The 21,241-nt window shown below is 41.5% G+C and overlaps 1 protein-coding gene across 5 annotated transcripts in view; it reads right to left on the bottom strand.

The window, feature by feature from the left end:
* The window catches only part of ltbp1 (latent transforming growth factor beta binding protein 1), a 191,333-nt gene that overhangs the window by 85,263 nt on the left and 84,829 nt on the right, over nt 1–21,241 (bottom strand). For all 5 annotated transcript variants that reach the window (XM_046401529.1, XM_046401527.1, XM_046401528.1 and 2 more), the window contains 3 exons: nt 19,347–19,449; nt 15,341–15,400; nt 7,800–7,922 (listed from right to left, as the gene is read on the bottom strand). In XM_046401529.1, coding sequence (XP_046257485.1) covers nt 7,800–7,922; nt 15,341–15,400; nt 19,347–19,449 — 286 coding nt within the window. The remainder of the gene's footprint in view (nt 1–7,799; nt 7,923–15,340; nt 15,401–19,346; nt 19,450–21,241) is intronic.

Raw genomic sequence — 21,241 nt, forward strand, 5'->3', positions numbered from 1 at the left:
ACTCTCTGACAGTGGTGTCTGAGAGGAGGATCCAAAATAAGGACTATACTTTCCCTCTCACCCTCTCCACAATGTGCTGATTGGCTACAGGAGCTCGTTCAGCAACAGACTCTTACTCCCACGATGCACCACAGAGCGACACAGGAAATCATTCCTGCCTGTCGCCATCAAACTGTTAAACTCAGCACTGTGACGGACACACTTACTGTATATATACAATGTATATATTGTTTTTACACATGTACATACCTGTATTTTAATTTTTTTTAAAATTTTGAACACATGTAAATGCCTGTACTTTTAGATTTTAGATTTATACTTACTTACTGTTTTGTTTATCCTATTTTTATACCTTTCACTTTTCTTTCTTGGTCGGGAATACTGCAAGTGCAATGTCTGTACGAAAAAGAATTTCCCTTCGGGGATAAATAAAGGAATTCTGATTCTGATTAACATGGTGCTTGGAGTACTACTGAACTGACTTCATTGTCTCAACGTTTTCGTGAGTAACCTGGTGATTATCACTGTCTACGGACCAGGTGAACTCAGTCACTTCGAGAGAGACTTTGAAAAGGTTTGACAGGACAATCCGGTGTCGTGGTTGCTTATCGCGGACACATTTCTGATCACTGAGACCCTGACGTGTCCATTCTTAGTGGACGTTTTGAATTTGATTGCAAGTTTTAAAGCAAAGGATATTGCAGGCTTTGAATGTTGACTGTAGTAAAGCAAGGAAACAAAACAGGCCTGCAACATACGTCTTAAAGTGAAATGAGTGAACGCACTGAATGAAAGAACTTTGAAGTTGTTTGTGTTTATAAAAAGGGATACAAAGTAACGATAGACACTTAAATGAAACAAACTGAAATAAAATGAGATCATGGCCGATGAAGACAGTGAGAATGATGAGGCCATCAGCTCGCAAACAAAAACTATTGAACCTGATCAAAGCAACACGCCGCCGTAAACTTGCACAGAATGATATAAAGATAATGTTGAAAGATGGGAATGATGCTGAAAATATGATTAAATGTGTGGATGAGTTTTGTAAAATACTGGATGAGTTTGAAGCTGCTCATGTGTATGTTCAAACACTGTTGACTGATGACTTAAAACCAAATGAGAATGTTGACCAGTATGAACCTAAGATAACAAAGTTTAATGACTTCCTTGCTGAGGTTGATACATGGTTAAAACATAGGCCAGACGCACAGACATTAGTTCACGTGGCTGACAGTGTTTCAAGGATATCTAAATCCAGCTCAAGAGCATCATCTGCCTCTGCAGCACATTTGCAAATAGCTGTGGATAAAGCTGGTTTATTAGCTCAAGCTAAGACTCTAAAAGAAAAATATCAGGTAGAGTTGAATAGACTCAAGCTCTGCAGTTGAAAAAGGATCTACCAGTTACAAATGCCAAATTACAGGCCCTGGATGAAATTGAGCCGAACCTGGAATTAAGAAGAACTTCAAGACCAGAAGATGGTGATGGCATGAGTGCATACTTGGAGGAATATCTGCATAAAGGATTGCATACAACAGTGGAGTTTAGTGAAACTAAATCAATTGAAGACAGCAGTGTTATGCGTGCACAGAGAACATCAGCAGCACCACCACAAACAACAGCTGCAAGACCACCAACAAATATGAGGAAACAGAATGTAACTAGAATTGCTGTTTCTAATGAACAGAAGAGAAAGCAATCCAATCCTGGAAGGGAGCAATCTGCACACCTTGACATTACAACAAGAAGCCAACCAGACTTAACTAATCTGCTTGTATCTATTGTCTCACAGACATCTATCCTTAAGAAAGAGGTTCCCATATTCAGCGGTGACCCTCTGGACTTTGAGCTGTTCAGGCAGGCATTCAAGCACAACATAGAGAACAAAACTGACAGTAATGAAGACCGACTGTATTTTCTGGAACAGTTTACCGCGGGACAACGAAAAGAACTTGTCAGAAGCTGTCTTCATGTGAATGCTATGTATAGATATATATATATATCCTGAAGCAAAGCGCCTCCGTAAATACCACTTTGGCAATGAGTTTAGAATTGCAACAGCCTATATAGAGAAAGCTTTGAACTGGGCCACAATCAGACCAGAGGATGGAAATACACATCACATTTATGCGTTATATTTAACAAGCTGTGATAATGCAGCCCAAACCTTTCAAGACATGTCCAAGCTCGATCTGCCATCTACCGTGAGGCAAATAATTTCCAAGCTTCCTTATAAACTTCAAGAAAAATGGAGATCAGTTGTAAGTGAAATTATGGAGCAAACACGGCAGAGACCCAGGTGTATTAATCTGGTCAAATCCGTTGAAAAGCAGGCCAAAATTATGCTAGATCCTGTCTTTGGCAACATTCAAGATGCCACCAAGAACACAAAAGTAAGACCATATACAACAAGCTTGCCTAACATGAAATCTGGCAGTTTTGTGACAACAGTTTCTGCAGTCACTAGTGGTTATGCCAACCAAACTGGCTGTATGAAAAAAATGGAAGATCCAACTAAAAACACCACCACTGTTGATAAAGATGCTTTTGTTAAACCATGTTTTACTGCAAAGGAAATCATCAGATGGAGTCTTGCCATGCATTGTCAAATATTAATCATGAACAGAAAGTTGAGTTTCTCAAGAAACATGGATTTTGTTTTGCTTGTTTGATTAAAGGACATCTAAGTAAGACATGCAAGAAATGTCTGACATGCCGCTCATGTGACAAGACAAGACAAGACAACTTTATTTGTATAGCCCATTTTTACAAGCAGTTTGTCTCAAAGGGCTTTACATAACATCACAGCAACATCCTCTGCCCTTCGAACCTCACATCAACTAAGGAAAAACTCCCAGAAAAACCTTTAACAGGAATCTCAAGGAAATTCTTGAAGACTTTATAGAACTTCCAGATGTTTTTACACGTCATACCTGCAAACCCATAAAACATGCCATGTGAAGAGGACATAAAAGAATGGTCCCTAAGGCAATACCCAACCTCCCATTTTTGTCTAAAATTCTTGAAATCATCATATTTATCAGATAGATTTCACTTTGTTCATGTTAATGATATTTCCTCTTCACATATAAGGGTTAACCTTGGTGTCCCACAGGGTTCAGTGCTTGGGCCGATCCTGTTCACCTTATACATGCTCCCTCTAGGAAATATTATTCAGAAAGATGGCATAAACCTTCATTGTTATGCTGATGACACTCAGTTGCCCCCGGTAGCCTCCAAGCAGCCGGGAAACCCGGGAGGCTGGGTGACTGTACAGAGGAAGCATAGTCCTAAGCACAAGCCCACGGTTCACCCCCAACCTCTTCATGTTTCCACCAAGTTCTCCCCACTCAGCGACACACCCGCTGAGAAACCAACTCTGGTAATTGGCAGCTCTGTAGTCAGAAACGTGAAGTTAGTGACACCAGCGACCATAGTCAAATGCATTCCTGGGGCCAGACCAGGCAACGTTGAATCTTATCTAAAACTGCTGGCTAAGGATAAGCGTAAATACAGTAAAATAGTAATACATGTCGGCAGTAATGACACCCGACTGCGCCTACTTCTGGAGTCCCTATCGAGTCTCGTCCTTAAAACTCATAAGGTAATTATTATGAGATTTCAACATCCACGTGGACGATGGTAATGATAGCCTTTGAGCAGCATTTATCTCTCTAAATTCAATCGGCTTCTGTCAAACCCACTCATTGCTTCAATCACAGTTTTCACCTTGTTCTGACATATGGCACTGAAGTAGAACATTTAATAGTCTTTGAACAAAAGTGTATGCTCTTCTATCTGACCATTGTTTAATAACTTTTGAATTTGTACTATTTGACTTCATACCTCCAATAAAAAACTCCTACACTAGATACCCATCTGATAGGGCTGTGGCTAAATTTAAAGAAGCAGTTCTATTGTCATTTACTTCAGTATCATGTCCTGATACTAGTGAACATTACAACAATCCCTCTCAAATTAACCATTCTGTGGACAGTGCTGCAAGCTCATTAAGCACAATGATAGACGATAGCATTAAGCAAAAGGGACTTGCACCCTGGTATAATACAGAGGTTTGCAAATTAAAGCAAAATGCGCAAAAACTTGAGAGGAAATGGCGTTCCTCCAAACTTACTGAATTACACTCAATCTGGCAAGACAGTCTTAGATCATATAGGAAGGCCCTACGGACTGCCAGAACAGCCTATTACTCAAAATTAATTGAGGATAACAAGCATAATCCCAGGTTTCTCTACAGCACTGTAACCAGGCTGACAGAGAGCCATAGTGCTATCGAGCCTTGTATCCCTGTGACCCTTAGCAGCAATGACTTTATAACCTTTTTTAAAGACAAGATTTTAAACATTAGAGACAAAATTCAACACCTACTGACCTCAGCTGGTACTGATCGACATTCAAACACTGGAACCTTAGAAGCAACAGTAGAAACAGATAATCATCTTGACTGCTTTTCTCCTATTGACTCTCATCACTTCCTGATGAGTCAGACTACAGGCAGGAGGTGGAACACCTGGAGGGTTGGTGCAGAGAAAACAACCTCTGCATCAGCCTATCCACAACCACGGACATTTACACCTCCAGATGCAGGAAAAGGGCCTCCATTCCTTCGTTCCACCTCATGTGTCTACATGTGTGAAATGACAATAAAGCTCCTTGAATCATCAGCTATATTCACTTATATATTCATCCAAGCCAACAACATGCCTCTTAGACCCCTCTCTACTAAGCTACTCAAAGAAGCTTTACCCTTACTTAGCACCTGTCTATTAGACATCATCAATCTGTCCCTAATAACAGGCTATGTACCCCAGTCCTTTAAAGTAGCTGTAGTCCTTATGAATATTTCTGTTGATGAATCGCCATGTTATGGTCAATGCGGGGCCTGTGTGTTGGAGCCGTTTGTGAACTTTCATGTTTTCAATATTTATGTTCATGAAAGAATGGTGTAGATCTTATTTTGATGCAATATAATGTATTGTGCCGGTGATTTCTGGTGTTCTGTCTGGCCTGCTGCGTGTGACGTCTCTGATTGAGTAATTGGGAATACCTCTGTTTGTGATATAGGCAGACACAGTGGAAGCGGCAAGCAGTGTTTCAACCACAAACCACGAACTACTGATAGAGCTACATCTTTGTTTTGTATCTATAAGTGAATGTAGAAATAAAGAACTTTTTTCAAGATGCGTGTTGTTGACATTAACATGGACCTATGCTAACCTTAGCCACCGAGAAAAGGAACAGAATGTCCAAGAATTAAAAAGCAGCCCACATTCTCAGCAGAATGTTGTTGAGATCTCTGGTCATGTGCTCTGGAGAACAATAGAGAGGTCTACATGTAACCGAAGAGACCTGAGCTAGAGTGACAAACCGTTAGAGACCCTCACCCATGACGTACACCTAGTCGTAAATTCCTAGGACATAGTGTAAAGTAGGGTTATTTACACATGATTTTCTTTTAACTTAAATGTGCTGATATCATTTAATTTTTGTTACCAGCATTAAGATAGAGTTGCTAACGTGTGACTCTCGCTTGTAAGTGCTGCAATCATTTAATTTTTGTTACCGGCATTATTAAGATAGAGTTGCTAATGTGTGACTTTCGCTTGTAAGTGCCGCACTCATTTAATTTTTGTTACCGATCATCCAAATCCATCAGTTCCGTGAGCTTGCGCATCACTGGTTAAAAGACCAATATCTGATCAGATAAACTTCGGTTCACTGACTCCGCTATTGTGTGGTGATAGTGTGAGACTCAAAAGAACTGGTGATCTTTGCTGGGTTCTTAATTCTTGAAGTTCCTCTTCTATCCTTATCTCTCTCACACATTTTTACATGGGCATGAGTCCGAGCACGCGATCACGAATCTCCTCGCGAGACACGTGACGCTCGAGGATCTTTGCCTTTGTAGTGTTTGTTTGCCACGTCAGCCACATTATGTGGGCAATCGCCATCTTGGCTCTGAGCTGCACGTCCTGCGTGCCACTCTATCGCCATCTTGGTCTTGCTGATGTCACTCACGCAACGACCCGCCATCTTGGCTTCGAGGGACACGCCCCCAGCGTCATCCCTCTGCCATCCAGGTCTCCACCGCTATCTCTCTCTCTCTCTCGCTCTCTCTCACACACACACACACACACATACACACCTGTATATATGTATACCTATGTATAGATATACTCCTGCTGCTGTACCTGTGTTATCTTTAGTTAATAGTTAATGTGTGTTGATAAACTTAGATTATAATGGTATTTATTATAAAGTGATACTTATCTATGGATGGTTGTTGCTGGTTAATAAATCCTGTTATAGTTTAACCTGTTGTTGTCTGTGGTTATTGTGTATGTACTTGTAATAACAGCTGAATTCATGACAGTCAGTGCTCGGAATCATCCTTCATAATTTTAAGAGACTGTTATTTCCTATTTATTAATTTGGCTATTGGTCCCTGGTGACAGGGTGGTGACCCGATTTTTATGTGTATAAAGCATACACTGATTTTTGCTTTAATGATTATCCCCCATAATCATTGATTATTCTGCCAATAACCAAATTGCTCCTACTAGTGCACAACAATATGTTTGCAAAAGTTACAGCAAAAAAATGATACAGCAGTGAAATCCAGCTTTATTGTTGCTGAAGAAATCACCCAAACTTCAAAGAGTTTTTCAGAAGGTGAAGCAGTGCACACTGAAGGCATGTGAGCAGGTGTGTCCTGACCAGAAACAGGCTTTTAAGAATGTCAGCTTGTCAAGAAACAAATCAGAGACTGAGTCAGGGTACTAGCAGGAAATCTGTTGACATATCTAGCTATGAAGAAGAAGCTTTTTCGTTTGCCATTATTGATAAAGCGCATGTAGGCTTGTCTGTTAATGAGAAGCACTTCGTGGGATGACAACGGCAGAGAAGTTCAGGAGTAAAATTAAATTACCCTGGGAGAAGTTGATGGATACTAGTATATGTAGTCTTGCAGTTATAACCAGCCCTTTGAGGGCAACCATAATGCTAATGTGGTCTTGAATGAAATTGAGTTTGACATAAAGATACAATATAAGGGCTATATCTTGCACACAAACATGTATGCAGATAGAAATACTGCAGCACTGCATAACCAGGTAAGCATTTATTCAGCGCAAGCCAAGGCTAAACAAAATAATGATCATGAGAGACATGGGATATGTTGGGTTTTGCTATATGCTGTTCCTTTCAGTACATGGAAGGGGCATGTATGCAATGTCCCCAAAAGTGATGGAAACAACACTGTGTGTGAGAGAGAGAGTGAGAGTGAGAGAGAGAGAGAGACAGTAAAGACTTATAGGGACAAAAATCTGTTTACACAGTCACATTGTGAGGACCCACATTACTTATGGGGACAAAATGCAAGTCCCCACAAGGTAAATCATTACGTCGTTTGGGGAGGAGGGGGAAATTACAAAATAAATACCATTCTTTCATTAACATCTTATCATCAAATACGCACTTGACCTTTAGCTGGATTTTCTAGCACATCTTGCTATGTTTGTTCTTTGGAGCAGGTGATATGTGGAAACACTGAAACTTACCAGTATATTTACCGTGTCTTCTGTCATGAAGTGATAGCAAATATCAACTCATTGTTGGAAAGCTTTCATGTGAACAAATTGGTACATCAGAAACCAGCACACAAACACAAAACACTCATTTTGTTCAGTTTGACTATATATGCATCTATGTTGGATCTTTCAGGTTTGGAAAAGAGTGAAAGTAACTGTGATAGACCGTAAAATTGCAGGACTTACATATGCAAGTGGTGAATGTGGAGTCAGGGACATAGCCGGGTTTACACATGCACCTGTAGCTGCCAATCGTGTTCATACAGTTTCCGTTCAGACACATACCATGTAGCTGGCACTCATCTAAATCTGCAACTCAACAAAAAAAGAAAAATACATTAAATCCAGAGATTTTTCAATGAATTTCTTAATATTGCAAGATATAAGACAGCATTATTTATATAAATATCTACATGTGAGTTCATCATTTCTAACAATTCTTAATTCAACTTTTGTTGTTTTATAACAATTCTTACAATAAGAACAACAACAACAACTAATGTACGTGGTGTCATTGTCAGTGTCATTGTCAATTGTCATTTTGACAGGTCAGTGTCAAAAGAGTGAATTTTGCTTACTGAAATAGCATGTAAAAAGCATGCCAGAGGATAGAAAGTAGAGAGAGAAGCAAGAATACAGGCTGCAAAAAGGAGAGTGGCATGCTATGCAAAATGCAACTCTATGTGTTGAAGCCATGACTGAAAATAACCTTCATCCCTTAAATATTTTTGTTTGTTTTTGTCAGCCTCTGTTTATTAACCTTAATGTAGTGCACAATTGTTAGTTCCACGAAAATAACTATGAAAATTCATGAAAAGAACCAAACCAGCCAACCAACCAATTGATCCATCTAAGCAGTATTATGTGTGCATCCAAAGCCTGATATAATCTATTTCTCTGTGCCAAAGGGCTGCACTGCTGTCTAAAGACTATAAAAATATCAGTGATGCACTAGGTGATATGTCTCTTTATAACAATGAACACACACAGTATATTTTCATGGAATCCCACATACACCATAACCTGCTGTCCTAAATATACCAAATGTAATCATCACTCAAAACAGTCCCATTAACAGTGCAAGAAGTGACTATGTGTATTGTCAAGCAGGTTGATAATCTTGATGAAATCATAGAGAATAATCACCCAGCACTTAGCCTTATTGTTTTGCTTTGCAGTTTTCAACTTTAATGTTTTGGTTCACTCTGCAATCTCTCTGCCCATTTAAAGAATATCATGCATAGGTATTTGGTTATAAAGTTAAGTTTTTATCACCAAAATTACATGACTTCAGTGGGATTTATGCTTGGAACAATGTACCAAATTTCATGACTATCCAACAAAGAATTCTTAAGATTTCATTCTGGGCCAAAGTGGTGGCTCGACCAATATTGCTATTTGTGGCATATCAGATGTTTATATCTGCATATCTATATCTGTATGTCTATATATATACAGTGGTATGAAAAAGTTTGGGCACCCCTGATCATTCTCAGGATTTTCCTTTATAAATCATTGGTTGTTCGGATCAGCAATTTCAGTTAAATATATCATATAGCAGACAAACACAGTGATATTTCAGAAGTGAAATGAAGTTTATAGGATTAACAGAAAGTGTTCAACAATTACTTAAACAACATTAGGCAGGTGCATAAATTTGGGCACCCTTGTTGTTTTATTGATTTGAGTACCTTTAGCACTAATTATTGGAACACAAAGTTTGTTTGGTAAGCTCATTGACCCTTGACCTACATACACAGGTGAATCCGATCATGAGAAAGGGTATTTCAGGTGGCCAGTAGCAAGTTGTTCTCCCTTTTGCATCTTCTCTGAGGAGTGGCAACATGGGAGCCTCAAAACAACTCTCAAATGACCTGAAAACAAAGATTGTCCAACATCATGGTTTAGGGGAAGGATACAAAAAGCTGGCTCAGAGATTTAAGCTGTCAGTTTCCACTGTGAGGAACATAGTGAGGAAATGGAAGACCACAGGCACAGTCCTAGTTAAGGCCCGGAGTGGCAGGCCAAGAAAAATCTCTGATAAGCAGAGGCGAGGAATGGTGAGAACGGTCAAACTCAACCCACAGACCAGCTCCAAAGACCTACAACATGATCTTGCTGCAGATGGTGTCACTGTGCATCGTTCAACTATTCAGCGCACTTTGCACAAGGAGATGCTGTATGGGAGAGTAATGCGGCGGAAGCCTTTTCTACGCACATGCCACAAACAGAGTCGCTTGAGGTATGCTAAAGCACATTTGGACAAGCCAGCTTCCTTTTGGAATAAGGTGCTGTGGACTGATGAATGTAAAATTGAGTTATTTGGACATAACAAGGGGCGGTATGCATGGCGGAAGAAGAACACAGCATTCCAAGACAAACACTTGCTACCCACAGTAAAATTTGGTGGTGGTTCCATCATGCTGTGGGGCTGTGTGACCAGTGCAGGTACTGGCAATCTTGTAAAAGTTGAAGGTCGCATGGATTCCAGTCAGTATCAGCAGATTCTTGCCAACAATGTTCAAGAATCAGTGACAAAGTTGAAGTTGCGCCGGGGCTGGATACTTCAACAAGACAACGACCCCAAACACTGCTCAAACTCTACAAAGCCATTCATGCAGAGGAACAACTACAACGTTCTGGAATGGCCATCTCAGTCCCCAGACATGAACATTATTGAAAATCTGTGGTGTGATTTAAAGCGGGCTGTCCATGCTCGGAAACCATCAAACCTGACTGAACTGGAGATTTTTTGTAAAGAAGAATGGTCAAAAATACCTTCAACCAGACTCCAGACCCTCATTGGAAGCTATAGGAAGCGTTTAGAGGCTGTTATTTCTGCAAAAGGAGGATCTACGAAATATTGATGTCATTTTTCTGTTGTGGTGCCCAAATTTATGCACCTGCCTACTGTATATATATATATATACAGACACACACATACACATATATACATATATATATAGAGAGAGAGAGAGAAAGAGAGAGAGATCTATATATATACTGTATATATCAGAAATTTGTAAATTGTAATTTTTTTGAGTTTTAACATGTAAAATCTGTGAGAACAATTCAGTCTATTTATACAGCACCCAATCACAACAAAGGTTATCTCATGACACGCTAGACCATAATATATAGCGTTCCCCCAGGAGCAAGCACTTGGAAAATGGTAATAATAATAATGATGGTGATGATGATGATGATGCAAATGATCAGCTTGACATGTAGGGCAGGGGGTCTCAAGACCAGGACTGAGAAACACTTGATTAAAGACATATGATTTCACACAAATTTTAAATTTAGTAAATTTAGATCACTATGGTCCAGGTTGTTCTAAATCTGTATGTATTTGTCATAAGCATGCGTGAAGCCGGTGTAGTATGTCTTCTAGCCTGTAAAAAAATATGTGCCTAACCAATAATAGCACAAGGCCAAAAAAGGACAGATGACTGGCTGACTACAAGTTAGCAATATGAGCCGCTGCAATCAGTATGTTCTTGTGTGGGAATGGGAATGAGAAATTTTTAAATTTCTCAATTTTCTAATTTTTTATATTCATTTCAAATGATTCTTACTCTTTTACCACAATCATTTTTTAAAGCATTCGACCGGATGGTTTCATTCTTCTTATGGCATAATAAATCAGTCCCCATAAGAAATTAATTTATGAAAAGACTTATGGTATAGGGGGATATTCAATTCCAAATCTTGGCACTCCCTGCACTTACTAGTGGGCTGCGAATTTAAATAACATTTCTGTGTGGTTAAAAGACTGGAATGGCACAGCTCCTGCTCCCCACTCACTCTCTCTCAAGGCTCTCAATAACGAGATAATGAGGTCCTATCTCAAGGACCTCATTGCTCCTTATTGCCCCAGTACACTTCGCTCCAAGAATGCAGGTCTGCTAGTGGTTCCCAGTATCTCTAAAAACAGACTGGGAGATAGAGCCTTCAGCTACCGTGCTCCACTACTGTGGAACCAACTCTCTCCATTGGTCAGAGAGGCAGACACTCTCTCCACTTTTAAGTCCAGGCTATAAACATGATATGCATGATGTTTGACAGAGCATGATCTATGACAGAGCTTTTAGTTAGGGCCGGCTCAGGTAACTCTGAAACATTTTATTTTTATGCTGCCATAGACTTAGACTGCTGGGGGACACATCAGGATACAGAATCAGAATCAGAATCAGAATTCCTTTATTTATCCCTGGAGGGAAATTCTTGTTCTTACAGACATTGCACATGCAGTATTCCCGACCAAGAAAGGAGAAAAGTGCGAAGTATAAAAAACAGGATAAACAATAAAGATAGGTTTTTATAAACAAAAACTAAAATCTCAAAAAGTACAGGTATTTACAAAAACTGTATTAAAATTTTTTAAGAAAAATTTAAAATGCAGGTATGTACATGTGTAGAACGAGCTCCTGTAGCCGATCAGCATATTGTGGAGAGGGTGAGAGGGAAAGTCCAGTATAGTTCTTATTTTGGACAACAGCCTCAGAAAGTAGAGGCGGCTCTGGCCCTTTCTGTAGACCATGTCCACGTTCTTGCACCAGTCCAGTTTGTGGTCTAAGTACACCCCCAGGTATTTGTATTCCTCCACCACCTCCACAGTGTCCCCTTTGATGTTGATAGGGGTCACTGGAGCCTTAGTCCTCCTCAGGTCCACCACCAGTTCCTTGGTCTTTGTCACATTGAGCTGTAGGTGGTTTTTCTCTCTCCATGTGACAAAGTTGTCCACTACCGTCCTGTACTCTTTCTCATCCCCCCAAGTAATACACCCAACCACTGCAGAGTCATCAGAAAATTTCTGAAGATGGCAGTGCGTAAAGTCTGTGGTGTAGATCGTGAAGAGGAAGGGAGAGAGGACATTCCCCTGTGGAGCCCCGGTGTTGCTGATCACTTCATCTGACAGGCAGCACTTCAGGCGTACATACTGCGGTCTGCCCGTCAGATAGTCTGCGATCCAGGACACCAGTGGGGCATCCACCTGCATCGCTGTCAGCTTCTCAGCCAGCAGAGCCGGCCTGATGGTGTCAAACGCACTCGAGAAATCGAAGAACGTGATTCTCACAGTGCTTGCCGGCTTGTCCAGGTGATTGTAGACTCTGTTCAGCAGGAAGATGATGGCATCGTCCATGGCTGGTAGGCGAACTGAAGGGGGATCCTGAAATGGTTGGACCATGGGCTGCAGCTGTTTTAGGACGAGTCTTTCCAGGGTCTTCATGATGTGTGACGTCAGGGCCACAGGCCTGTAGTCCTTGGGGTCCCTGGGACGCGGCGTCTTCGGGACAGGAACGAGGCATGACGTCTTCCACACCACGGGGACCCTCTGAAGACTCAGACTCAGGTTGAAGACATGATGGAGTACTCCGCTTAGCTGGGGGGCACAGGCTTTCAGGACCCTGGGGCTCACACCATCTGGGCCTGCAGCTTTGCCTGCACGGAGTCTCTGCAGCTGTCTTCTCACCTGGTCAGCTGTGAAGGTCATCGTTGAGGTGATGGGTGGGGGAGGAGTGCTTGTGGTACCCAGGTGAGAGTGGTCCACCCAGGCTTCTGGGGACGAGGTGTGAGCGAGGCCATCCAGATGGAATGTGGGGGGAGGGAGAGAGGCTGGAGTGGCTGGTTGCTGCAACCGTACTGCTGAGGAGTTGTTTGAAGTGTGAATTGGGGTCCCTGTGTCGAATCTGTTAAAGAACTGATTCAGCTCATTCGCCCGTTCCACACCACCATCAACTCCTCCGCTGTTTGGCCCGTAACCTGTGATGGTCCTCATGCCACTCCACACCTCTCTCGTGTTGTTCTGCTGGAGTTTCCACTCCAGCTTCCTCCGGTACCTCTCCTTTGCCTCCCTGATCTTTATTCTCAGGGTGCGCTCAATAGCTCTCACCTCCTCCCTATTGCCTGCTCTGAAAGCCCTCTTCTTGTTGTTGAGGATGGCTTTGATGTCCTTGGTTACCCACGGCTTGTTGTTGGGGTAACACTTTACCGTTGTGGTTGGGACAATGGTGTCCACACAGAAGTTTATGTAGGCAGTGATGCACTCAGTGAGCCCATCAATGTCCTGGCCGTAGGGCTCACAGAGTGCCTGCCAGTCTGGACCTCAAAACAGCCCTGGAGTGTCTCATTGGCCTCGTCTGTCCATCTCCTCACAGTCCTTGAAGTTGCAGGCAGACGCTTTACGAGAGGCACATAGCAGGGGGAGAGGTGGATCAGGTTGTGATCTGACCTGCCTAGTGGGGGGAGGGGGGAAGAGCTGTAACAATCCTTTGCATTAGCATACAGCAGATCTATTGTTCTTCCCTCTCTGGTAGGACAGTTCACAACTTTCAACTGAGTGAAAGTGGGGAGTGTTTTGTCCAGGTTAGTATGGTTGAAATCACCCGAGATTGCAATGAATGGACTCGGGTGCTGAGTCTGTATCCGGGCTATTGCAGAGTGAATAGTGTCACATGTCCTGCTGGGGTTTGCAGAGGGGGGAACATAAACAGTTACCATGACAACATGTGAAAACTCCCTGGGCAAGTAATATGGACGTAGTCCAAAGGCACACAGTTCCACATCCGGGCTGCAGATGCGCTCCTTCACCGTGATGTGAGCTGGATTACACCACCGGTTGTTAACGAGCACGGCAAGCCCCCCCTCTTTGTGCTTACCGCTGGTAGCGCAGTCTCTGTCCGCACGGACCGTATGGAAGCCCGTTACTGTCACACTGTCGTGAGGTATGTCCTGGTGCAGCCATGTCTCTGTAAAGCACATCAAACTGCACTCCCGGTATTCCCTCTGACTCTGCGACAGTGCCGTCAGTTCGTCCATCTTATTCCCGAGTGACCTCACATTTCCCATGACGATAGAGGGGAGACACGGCTTAAACTTCCTAGTCATAAGCCTAGAAAACCCCAGAGTAAAAGAAAGTAAAAGGAGTCGCGAGAATATAATAAAAACAGTAGAAAACAGTGAAAAAGATCGGGAGCGTCTGTAACAGGCTGCACACGTATCGACGCATGCACACTGTATGAAGGGAGCCATCTCCTCTCCTCTTCTCTCCTCTCCTACTACATATTTGCTGTTCCATCTTTATCTGTTATACTGTGTAGTCTGGCCTTGGTGTCTTGCACTCTCTCTGTGTCTTCACAGATTTCTCCAGAGCTCCATCCACCAGCACCAACCTTCACCTGCTTTCCCTGTTTACGGCCCAGCCCGGCCACCAGGAGCTGCCTCCATCAGGTCTCCCCTGATTGAACATTCCCCATCTATCCCCTATTTCATGTTGTTAACTGCTTTCCTGCCTGTACAACACACATTGCATGTCTGCCCGTCCTGGGTGAGGGATCCCTCCTCTGTTGCTCACCCTGAGGTTTCTTCCATTTTTTTCCTGTTAAAGGTTTTTCTGGGAGTTTTTCCTTAGTCGATGTGAGGGTCGAAGGGCAGAGGATGTTGCTGTGATATTATGTAAAGCCCTTTGAGACAAACCGCTTGTAAAAATGGGCTATACAAATAAAGTTGTCTTGTCTTGTTGTCTTTTCATGACAGTTGTTGAAAGTTGGCCTCAGATTAACACCAAAAACTTATTTTTGACCTGATGACAACACTGAAGGAAAAGTCAGGAATCACCAGTGTTCCACTTCTGGGTACCAAGCTTTTCTGTGCCAAATTTGCAGCAATTTCCCTCATAGTTCTTCAGGTACTGTTGCTAATATGGCTAAATACAAAACTCTTACCTTGGCAAAGAGAACTGTTGATTCTCTTGTAACCCTGGGGGCAACCAATCAGAGGGATAGCTAATGAAGAATGCAGAGAATAAAAGAAACAGAAGGTAGCAAACATTTTAGTCATTTCATTCGAACATTTAATGAATGGTTACATGTAAACAATCATAAATGAATAGATTTGTGATGGTCCTGAGCCATAACAATTAAGTCATAATTTTTATTGCAATGTTCTATAAGCTGTTTTTGTTCTCCTGGCTGCCTGGAGGTGGCACTGTCTTTTCTGTTGTGTTTTTTAGCCCTATTTCTGAGTTGCAGGAAACGGCTGCTGATCAGAGGGGAACTAAAGGGAACTCCTTCAACATGACATTGTCCGTGTCAGCAGATGGCCCCTTTTCTCCCTGGCTCTCAACCTGACCATGCTGATCCTGACTTCTGCTGTGGTGATGACTGATGGTGGATCAGATCGTTTAGAGGATATTTTTTTGTGAACATATTGTAAATAGTCCTGACCAAACAAGAAGTTGAAGAATCTGAAGGCATGCGAAGCCCTTTATTGTTTAATTCTCTGTTTTCTCCTATTTCCAGTTATGCCGTTTGGTTATGGGTTTTCTCTTGATTTATTTGTGAGCAAGGAAAGTTAGATTATTACAAGACAGGTTTCTTACTCTCATGCTGTTGCCTTTTTTTTTTATTATTAATAAAAAGAAATAAATCTACTTTCTTTTGGACTGCATCTGCTTTGCTAGTCATCATTGGAGTGGGGACAAAGGGGAGTTTTGCTATGCTCAGGTTCCCCCTTACAAATAGAGATGCATAATATTTTTTCCAAAAACTTTTTATTGGGGAGTTGGGAGCAATGACAGTTTTATAAAGCAGAGAATACTGGCCACTCCTGCCCCCTCACAGTAAGAACAATGTCCCAGCACATAGAACTAAACGTAAGTACAACCAAAATGGCACATACAGAGGGGTCACAATGCAGTTACAATAATTATGAATTAAATAAATAAATGCAGCAAAACAAACACACACAATAAAAAAGATTAGTCAGCAGGTAGAGTCGGTAGAGTAATAAAACAAATTTATGAATTTTTTAAAAAACTGAGCTGCCTTTAAGCAAAAAAATGGATCTTTTCTAGCTTGAGAAAAGACATGACATGTCTGAGCCATTAGGAGGCAGTAGAAGCTTTAGATGATTTCTATAAAAGTAAGATACACTGTCTTGCTAAACGAGTGGTGAAAACAATATATCGGATTGTGTGGCAGTAGTATAAGAAGGGAAAGCACAGATACAGAACACTGTCATTTAAGGGTTCATTTTTTCATGTTCATTTCCATTTTGGACATATAGAACCTTAGACAAAATTATAAAAATGTCATCCAAAAATTGTCAGCAATTTCTGTATAATGGGGCAAAAGTGAATTGCAAGGAAAATGTTGACAACAATCACGTTGATCTGGAATGTTAGGGTAGATACCAGACAAGCAAGATTTTGAAAAATGAACTCCATGTAGTACTTTAAATTCTATAAAATGTAGTCTAGCACAAGGTGTGCTAGAATGTAATTTTTGCACAGCTCGGTTCCATAATATAGCCTTTACTTCTACTCCCGACTCCTGACTCCACGTAGCTCATTTTTGTTACAGGGTATTCGTTGAGAGCCATGAGTTATCCATATATTTCAGATATGAGTGATTTCTGATGTGGTTTTAGGGTCAGAAGATCTTTCCATAGCTGGGTGACAGGGAACAAAGAGAAGCAACAAAAGGTGAAGAGACACAATGTCTGATTTTAAGATACTGGAATAAATGGGATACTTTCTGTTTTTCTCCCTTATCTTGCGGTTGCTTAGCATTAGTTAATTTCTGCGAGCTAGCTTAGCTTATTGATCAACGATGGCTTCTCCCTCTCTCTCTCTCTCTCTCTCCCACTCTCCTGCTCTCTTTTGCTCAGTGTGTCACATGTTTAGCTATTCCTCTGCCTCCTTTAGTGAGATTAGAGCGTAATTAGAAAGATTAGAAAGTAATAAATGTATCTTATTTGCAGCACTTATTTGCGAAGCTCAGCAAAATGGAAACTAAATCACTAGCTACAGTAGCTAACTAGCCCCCAGTGGCCGCTCAGGAGGAGGCTGAGTAACTCTGTGAAGGGAGCATAGTCTTAAGCAAAAGCCCATGATTAACCCCCACCTGTTCACGTTTTGAATAGATTGTCCAGATTAGATAAGTCTTGTCGTGTGCCGAGCCAGATGAAGAAGCCTGAACCTGACCCCCTCCATCCCACACAATATGTGCTGAACATCACTGAAAGTGGTACAGGCCTATGCTGTTTTGACAATGTGGTCTGGAAGAACAGAAATAGTCAAGTTCTGCACCTTAATCCACTATAGCTCTCTAGCTTTTCTGAGGATGCTTATACAGTCAGAACAGTAATGGAGCCTTGCCACTATGGCATTAAGTTGGTGATTGGGAGAAGGTCTTGGGGTCCGATGTGCTCTGTCCACCAGTGGCTCCTTCTCAAGTCAGGCAATGAGATCTGGACTCCAAATCTTCACATTTATTTTCTAGTATGTCCAGTTATTTTGAAGAGCTTTTGGTTTGCAGGGTGACAGTGTCATCGGTGGATGTAGACAAAGTCTGCTCCATGTCTGTTGCAGTGCCCTTGAGGCCACTGAAGTTTTGTTGCATGGCAGAAATTATGGAAGATAATTCTGTCTTCAAAGCAAAGAGTTCGAACTTCATTGATGAGAGACTGCCACTAAGAGCAACATCCTCGAATGGAGAGAAGTTTGATTTTAAATGTGTAAATCTGTTGTAGGAGAGTGCATGCCGTAAGCCTCAGGTGAAGCGGCGGTGCTACTGTGGTACAGGGAGGCATTGTGTGCAGGCCACAGCTGCAAGCATGGAGTATTTTCTGGTGATATTAACCTGATAATACCTCTGAGCGACTAAGTTAAATAATAATTCAATAAAGTTAAAACTGTAAAAAAACAGTAACAAACGTGCCTTATAGCCTTGAAAATCTTAGACTCTGCTTCTTGAAGTGAGACTTACTGTTGTGCCTCGTTGGAAGTCCCAGAGATGCACAATACTTATCGGGGCTGATAATGGGATATTTAATTTGTTCTGATAATAAAATTATAGCTAATTAATAGAGCCAGTAATACAAATTATTTTCATTGACTAGTATACTACAAGCCTTTTGGCATTGCAATAATCTGAATTTAACTATATTTTTTAGTAAAATGTTTTGTAAGATCCAAAGTGTATTTGTGAGGTTTTTGATGCACTTAAGTGTAAAAATAAATTAATATTTAAAGGGTCAGAACATCTTATGGTTTTTGTTGATGTTTTCTGTCTGTTAAAAGAAAGCTTTTCCGAGCCAAGTCGTTGCTCATGGTGTTGGGTTTCTGTTATCAGTATTACCTGTTTGATATGAAATTTCCCTGGAAAAAAAATTCTGGACAGAATTTCTTGGTGCAACCAAGTGGCGAACAGTGTCATGTTCGGTAACCTTAGGATTCCAGCACTGTTTTTTGCAGATGATGCAAGAAGGAAAAATGGAACAGGAGACTGACAAGGCCGATCAGGGTGGCACCTGCTGTGATATGGATGCTGTACCACTCTGTTGTGGTGAAGATAGAGCTGAGCCAAAAGACGAGCCTCTCGATTTAACAGACAATCTAAGTTTTTTGAATGCTCATCCTTCCCTTATTCTTGCATGCTTTGCACCCTCTATATCCTGTTTGCTGCTGTAACGTTGTAATTTCGCAATAATGGGACTAATAAAGGATTATCTTATCTTATCTTATCTTAACAGTGAAGTGATTTAAAGCAACTCAGAATATTGCTGCTGTACTTTTAATCTCACCTATACAAAGAAAGCACAAACTGTGAAGAGTCAGTGAAGATTAAATAACTTCTGAGTGCTGCCACTCAAAAACTTTAGACCCAAAAATGTTTTGGAATATGCAAAGGTCTTGTTTTTTTTTCTTAGAAAAATATCTGTACTTACATAGTTTTTTTGGACATTGCTGGCATTTGTGGAAACCCCAGGATGTCCCAATTGTTGCACAGCACTGCTCCTGCTTAGTGAGACCTGGCAGAGCCTTTCCGCACTGAAATATACAGATGTGCAATGACAGTGTGAGACAGAAAAAAGAGACGGAGAAGGATTTGTTAGTTTTTAAGTTCAGAATACATATTTCTCTTCCTCTCCAATCCTCTCTATTTGACAGTCTCTCATATGACCTGTTAATAGAGTGATGCCTGATTTATGACCTTCACTTGAAATCAACATTGTGGAACTTTACAGTGTTTGGTCGGGTTTCAGTTCAGTTGCTTTCATTTGCAATCAGTTAAAAACCACAGTTCATTTGGTTAGAATTTGCTCATTAGCACTTTTAACAATGCACTGTCAAGATGAAGCACACACATCTAGCTTACATTTCTTTGTCATTTTGCAAGCTGGTTTAATTATGGAATGGTAATTTATGCTAATTTATTGCTCCTTGCTTTTGGATTATCTGGCTGTTAAGTTCTTCTTCCTGGTCTGGCAAAAGATGGGGCCTCTTCAATATTTTGTTTAATGGTGGATGGCAAAGATCCTAAATAAATAATCATAATAACAATAATGAACACAGATTTTTTTTTCTTTCTTTAAGATGTTAAGGCATGTTGCACTTGAGAAATGTTGTGTTGTTTAATATATTTCACAGAGTAAATTTGGTGGGTTTCACTATGATATGGACTGCAATGCCATGTAATTCCATCTCTTAATTCCAAGAAATTCTGTAATTGATTAAAATGAAATAAATAAATACTGAATTAAAAGTTCTTCTTTGAGTCCCCATTTCGTTTGCATTTTGATTTTACACCTCATATCTTAATGCAGTGCAAGATGGCAGCGCACACAGACACAGCGGCTACAGGCTCTCCACTTAGGTGCTCTCTTTTTGTATTTTTCTCTCTCCTCATGTGCTATTTTACTGACTAGTGCAAAGCAAAACTCACCTACAGCCACCTGGGATTGCATTGGATAAAACTCCCAGATTGCCATCAAAAGTGATTACAAGAGGATCAACAACATCCCCCTGGAGATAGCGAGACCATCGGACGCTCTGTGGATTGTTGTCGGCTCTGCCAAGTGTCATAGGCAGTGGAAGGAGCGTACACTAAAGCGGGGCTGCCGGTCAGGCCTGCTAGCCAGGGCAGCCATTCAAACCTCCGCTCCCCAGTATACAAGATAGGTTTATTTGTCACATACACAATCATACATGGTACAATGTGCAGTGAAATTCTTTATGTCCCTGCTACCAAAAAATAGGTAAGTAAAAATTTTAAATTAAATATTGTCAAACAGAAACCTTATTAAAAATAAAATTAAAAATGTGAGAATGTGCCGTATTTACATGTGCAGTATTTACATGTAGTGCATGTAGTGCAGGTGGGAGTAGGATTGTCCAGTTTAATGCTCACTGTTGAGCAGACGGATGGCCTGGGGGAAGAAGCTTTTCCTCATCCTCTCCGTGTTGGTTCTTAGGCAGCGGAACCGACGGCCTGATGGCAACAGGGAGAAGAGTGAGTGTCCGGGGTGATGGGGCTGCCTGAGGATCTTCTCAGCTCTCGACCTGCATCGTTTGATGTAAATGTCCTGCAGGTTGGGTAAAGTTGTTCTGATTGTCCGCTCAGCTGAGGGCCGAGAGGTCCTGCTTTGTGTAGCTGCCCATCCATGTGGTGATGCTCCCACTCAAGATGCTCTCAGTGGTGCAGGTGTAAAAGTTCCTGAGCACCTTGAGGGGGAGTCTGAAGTCTCTGAGGCGTCTGAGGTGGAACAGACGCTGCCTGGCCTTCTTAACAGTCCTGTGAATGTGCAGTGACCAGGACAGGTCCCGTGTGATGGTCACACCG

This window comes from Scatophagus argus, chromosome 10 (assembly GCF_020382885.2).
Source record: "Scatophagus argus isolate fScaArg1 chromosome 10, fScaArg1.pri, whole genome shotgun sequence".
Classification (NCBI taxonomy): domain Eukaryota; kingdom Metazoa; phylum Chordata; class Actinopteri; family Scatophagidae; genus Scatophagus; species Scatophagus argus.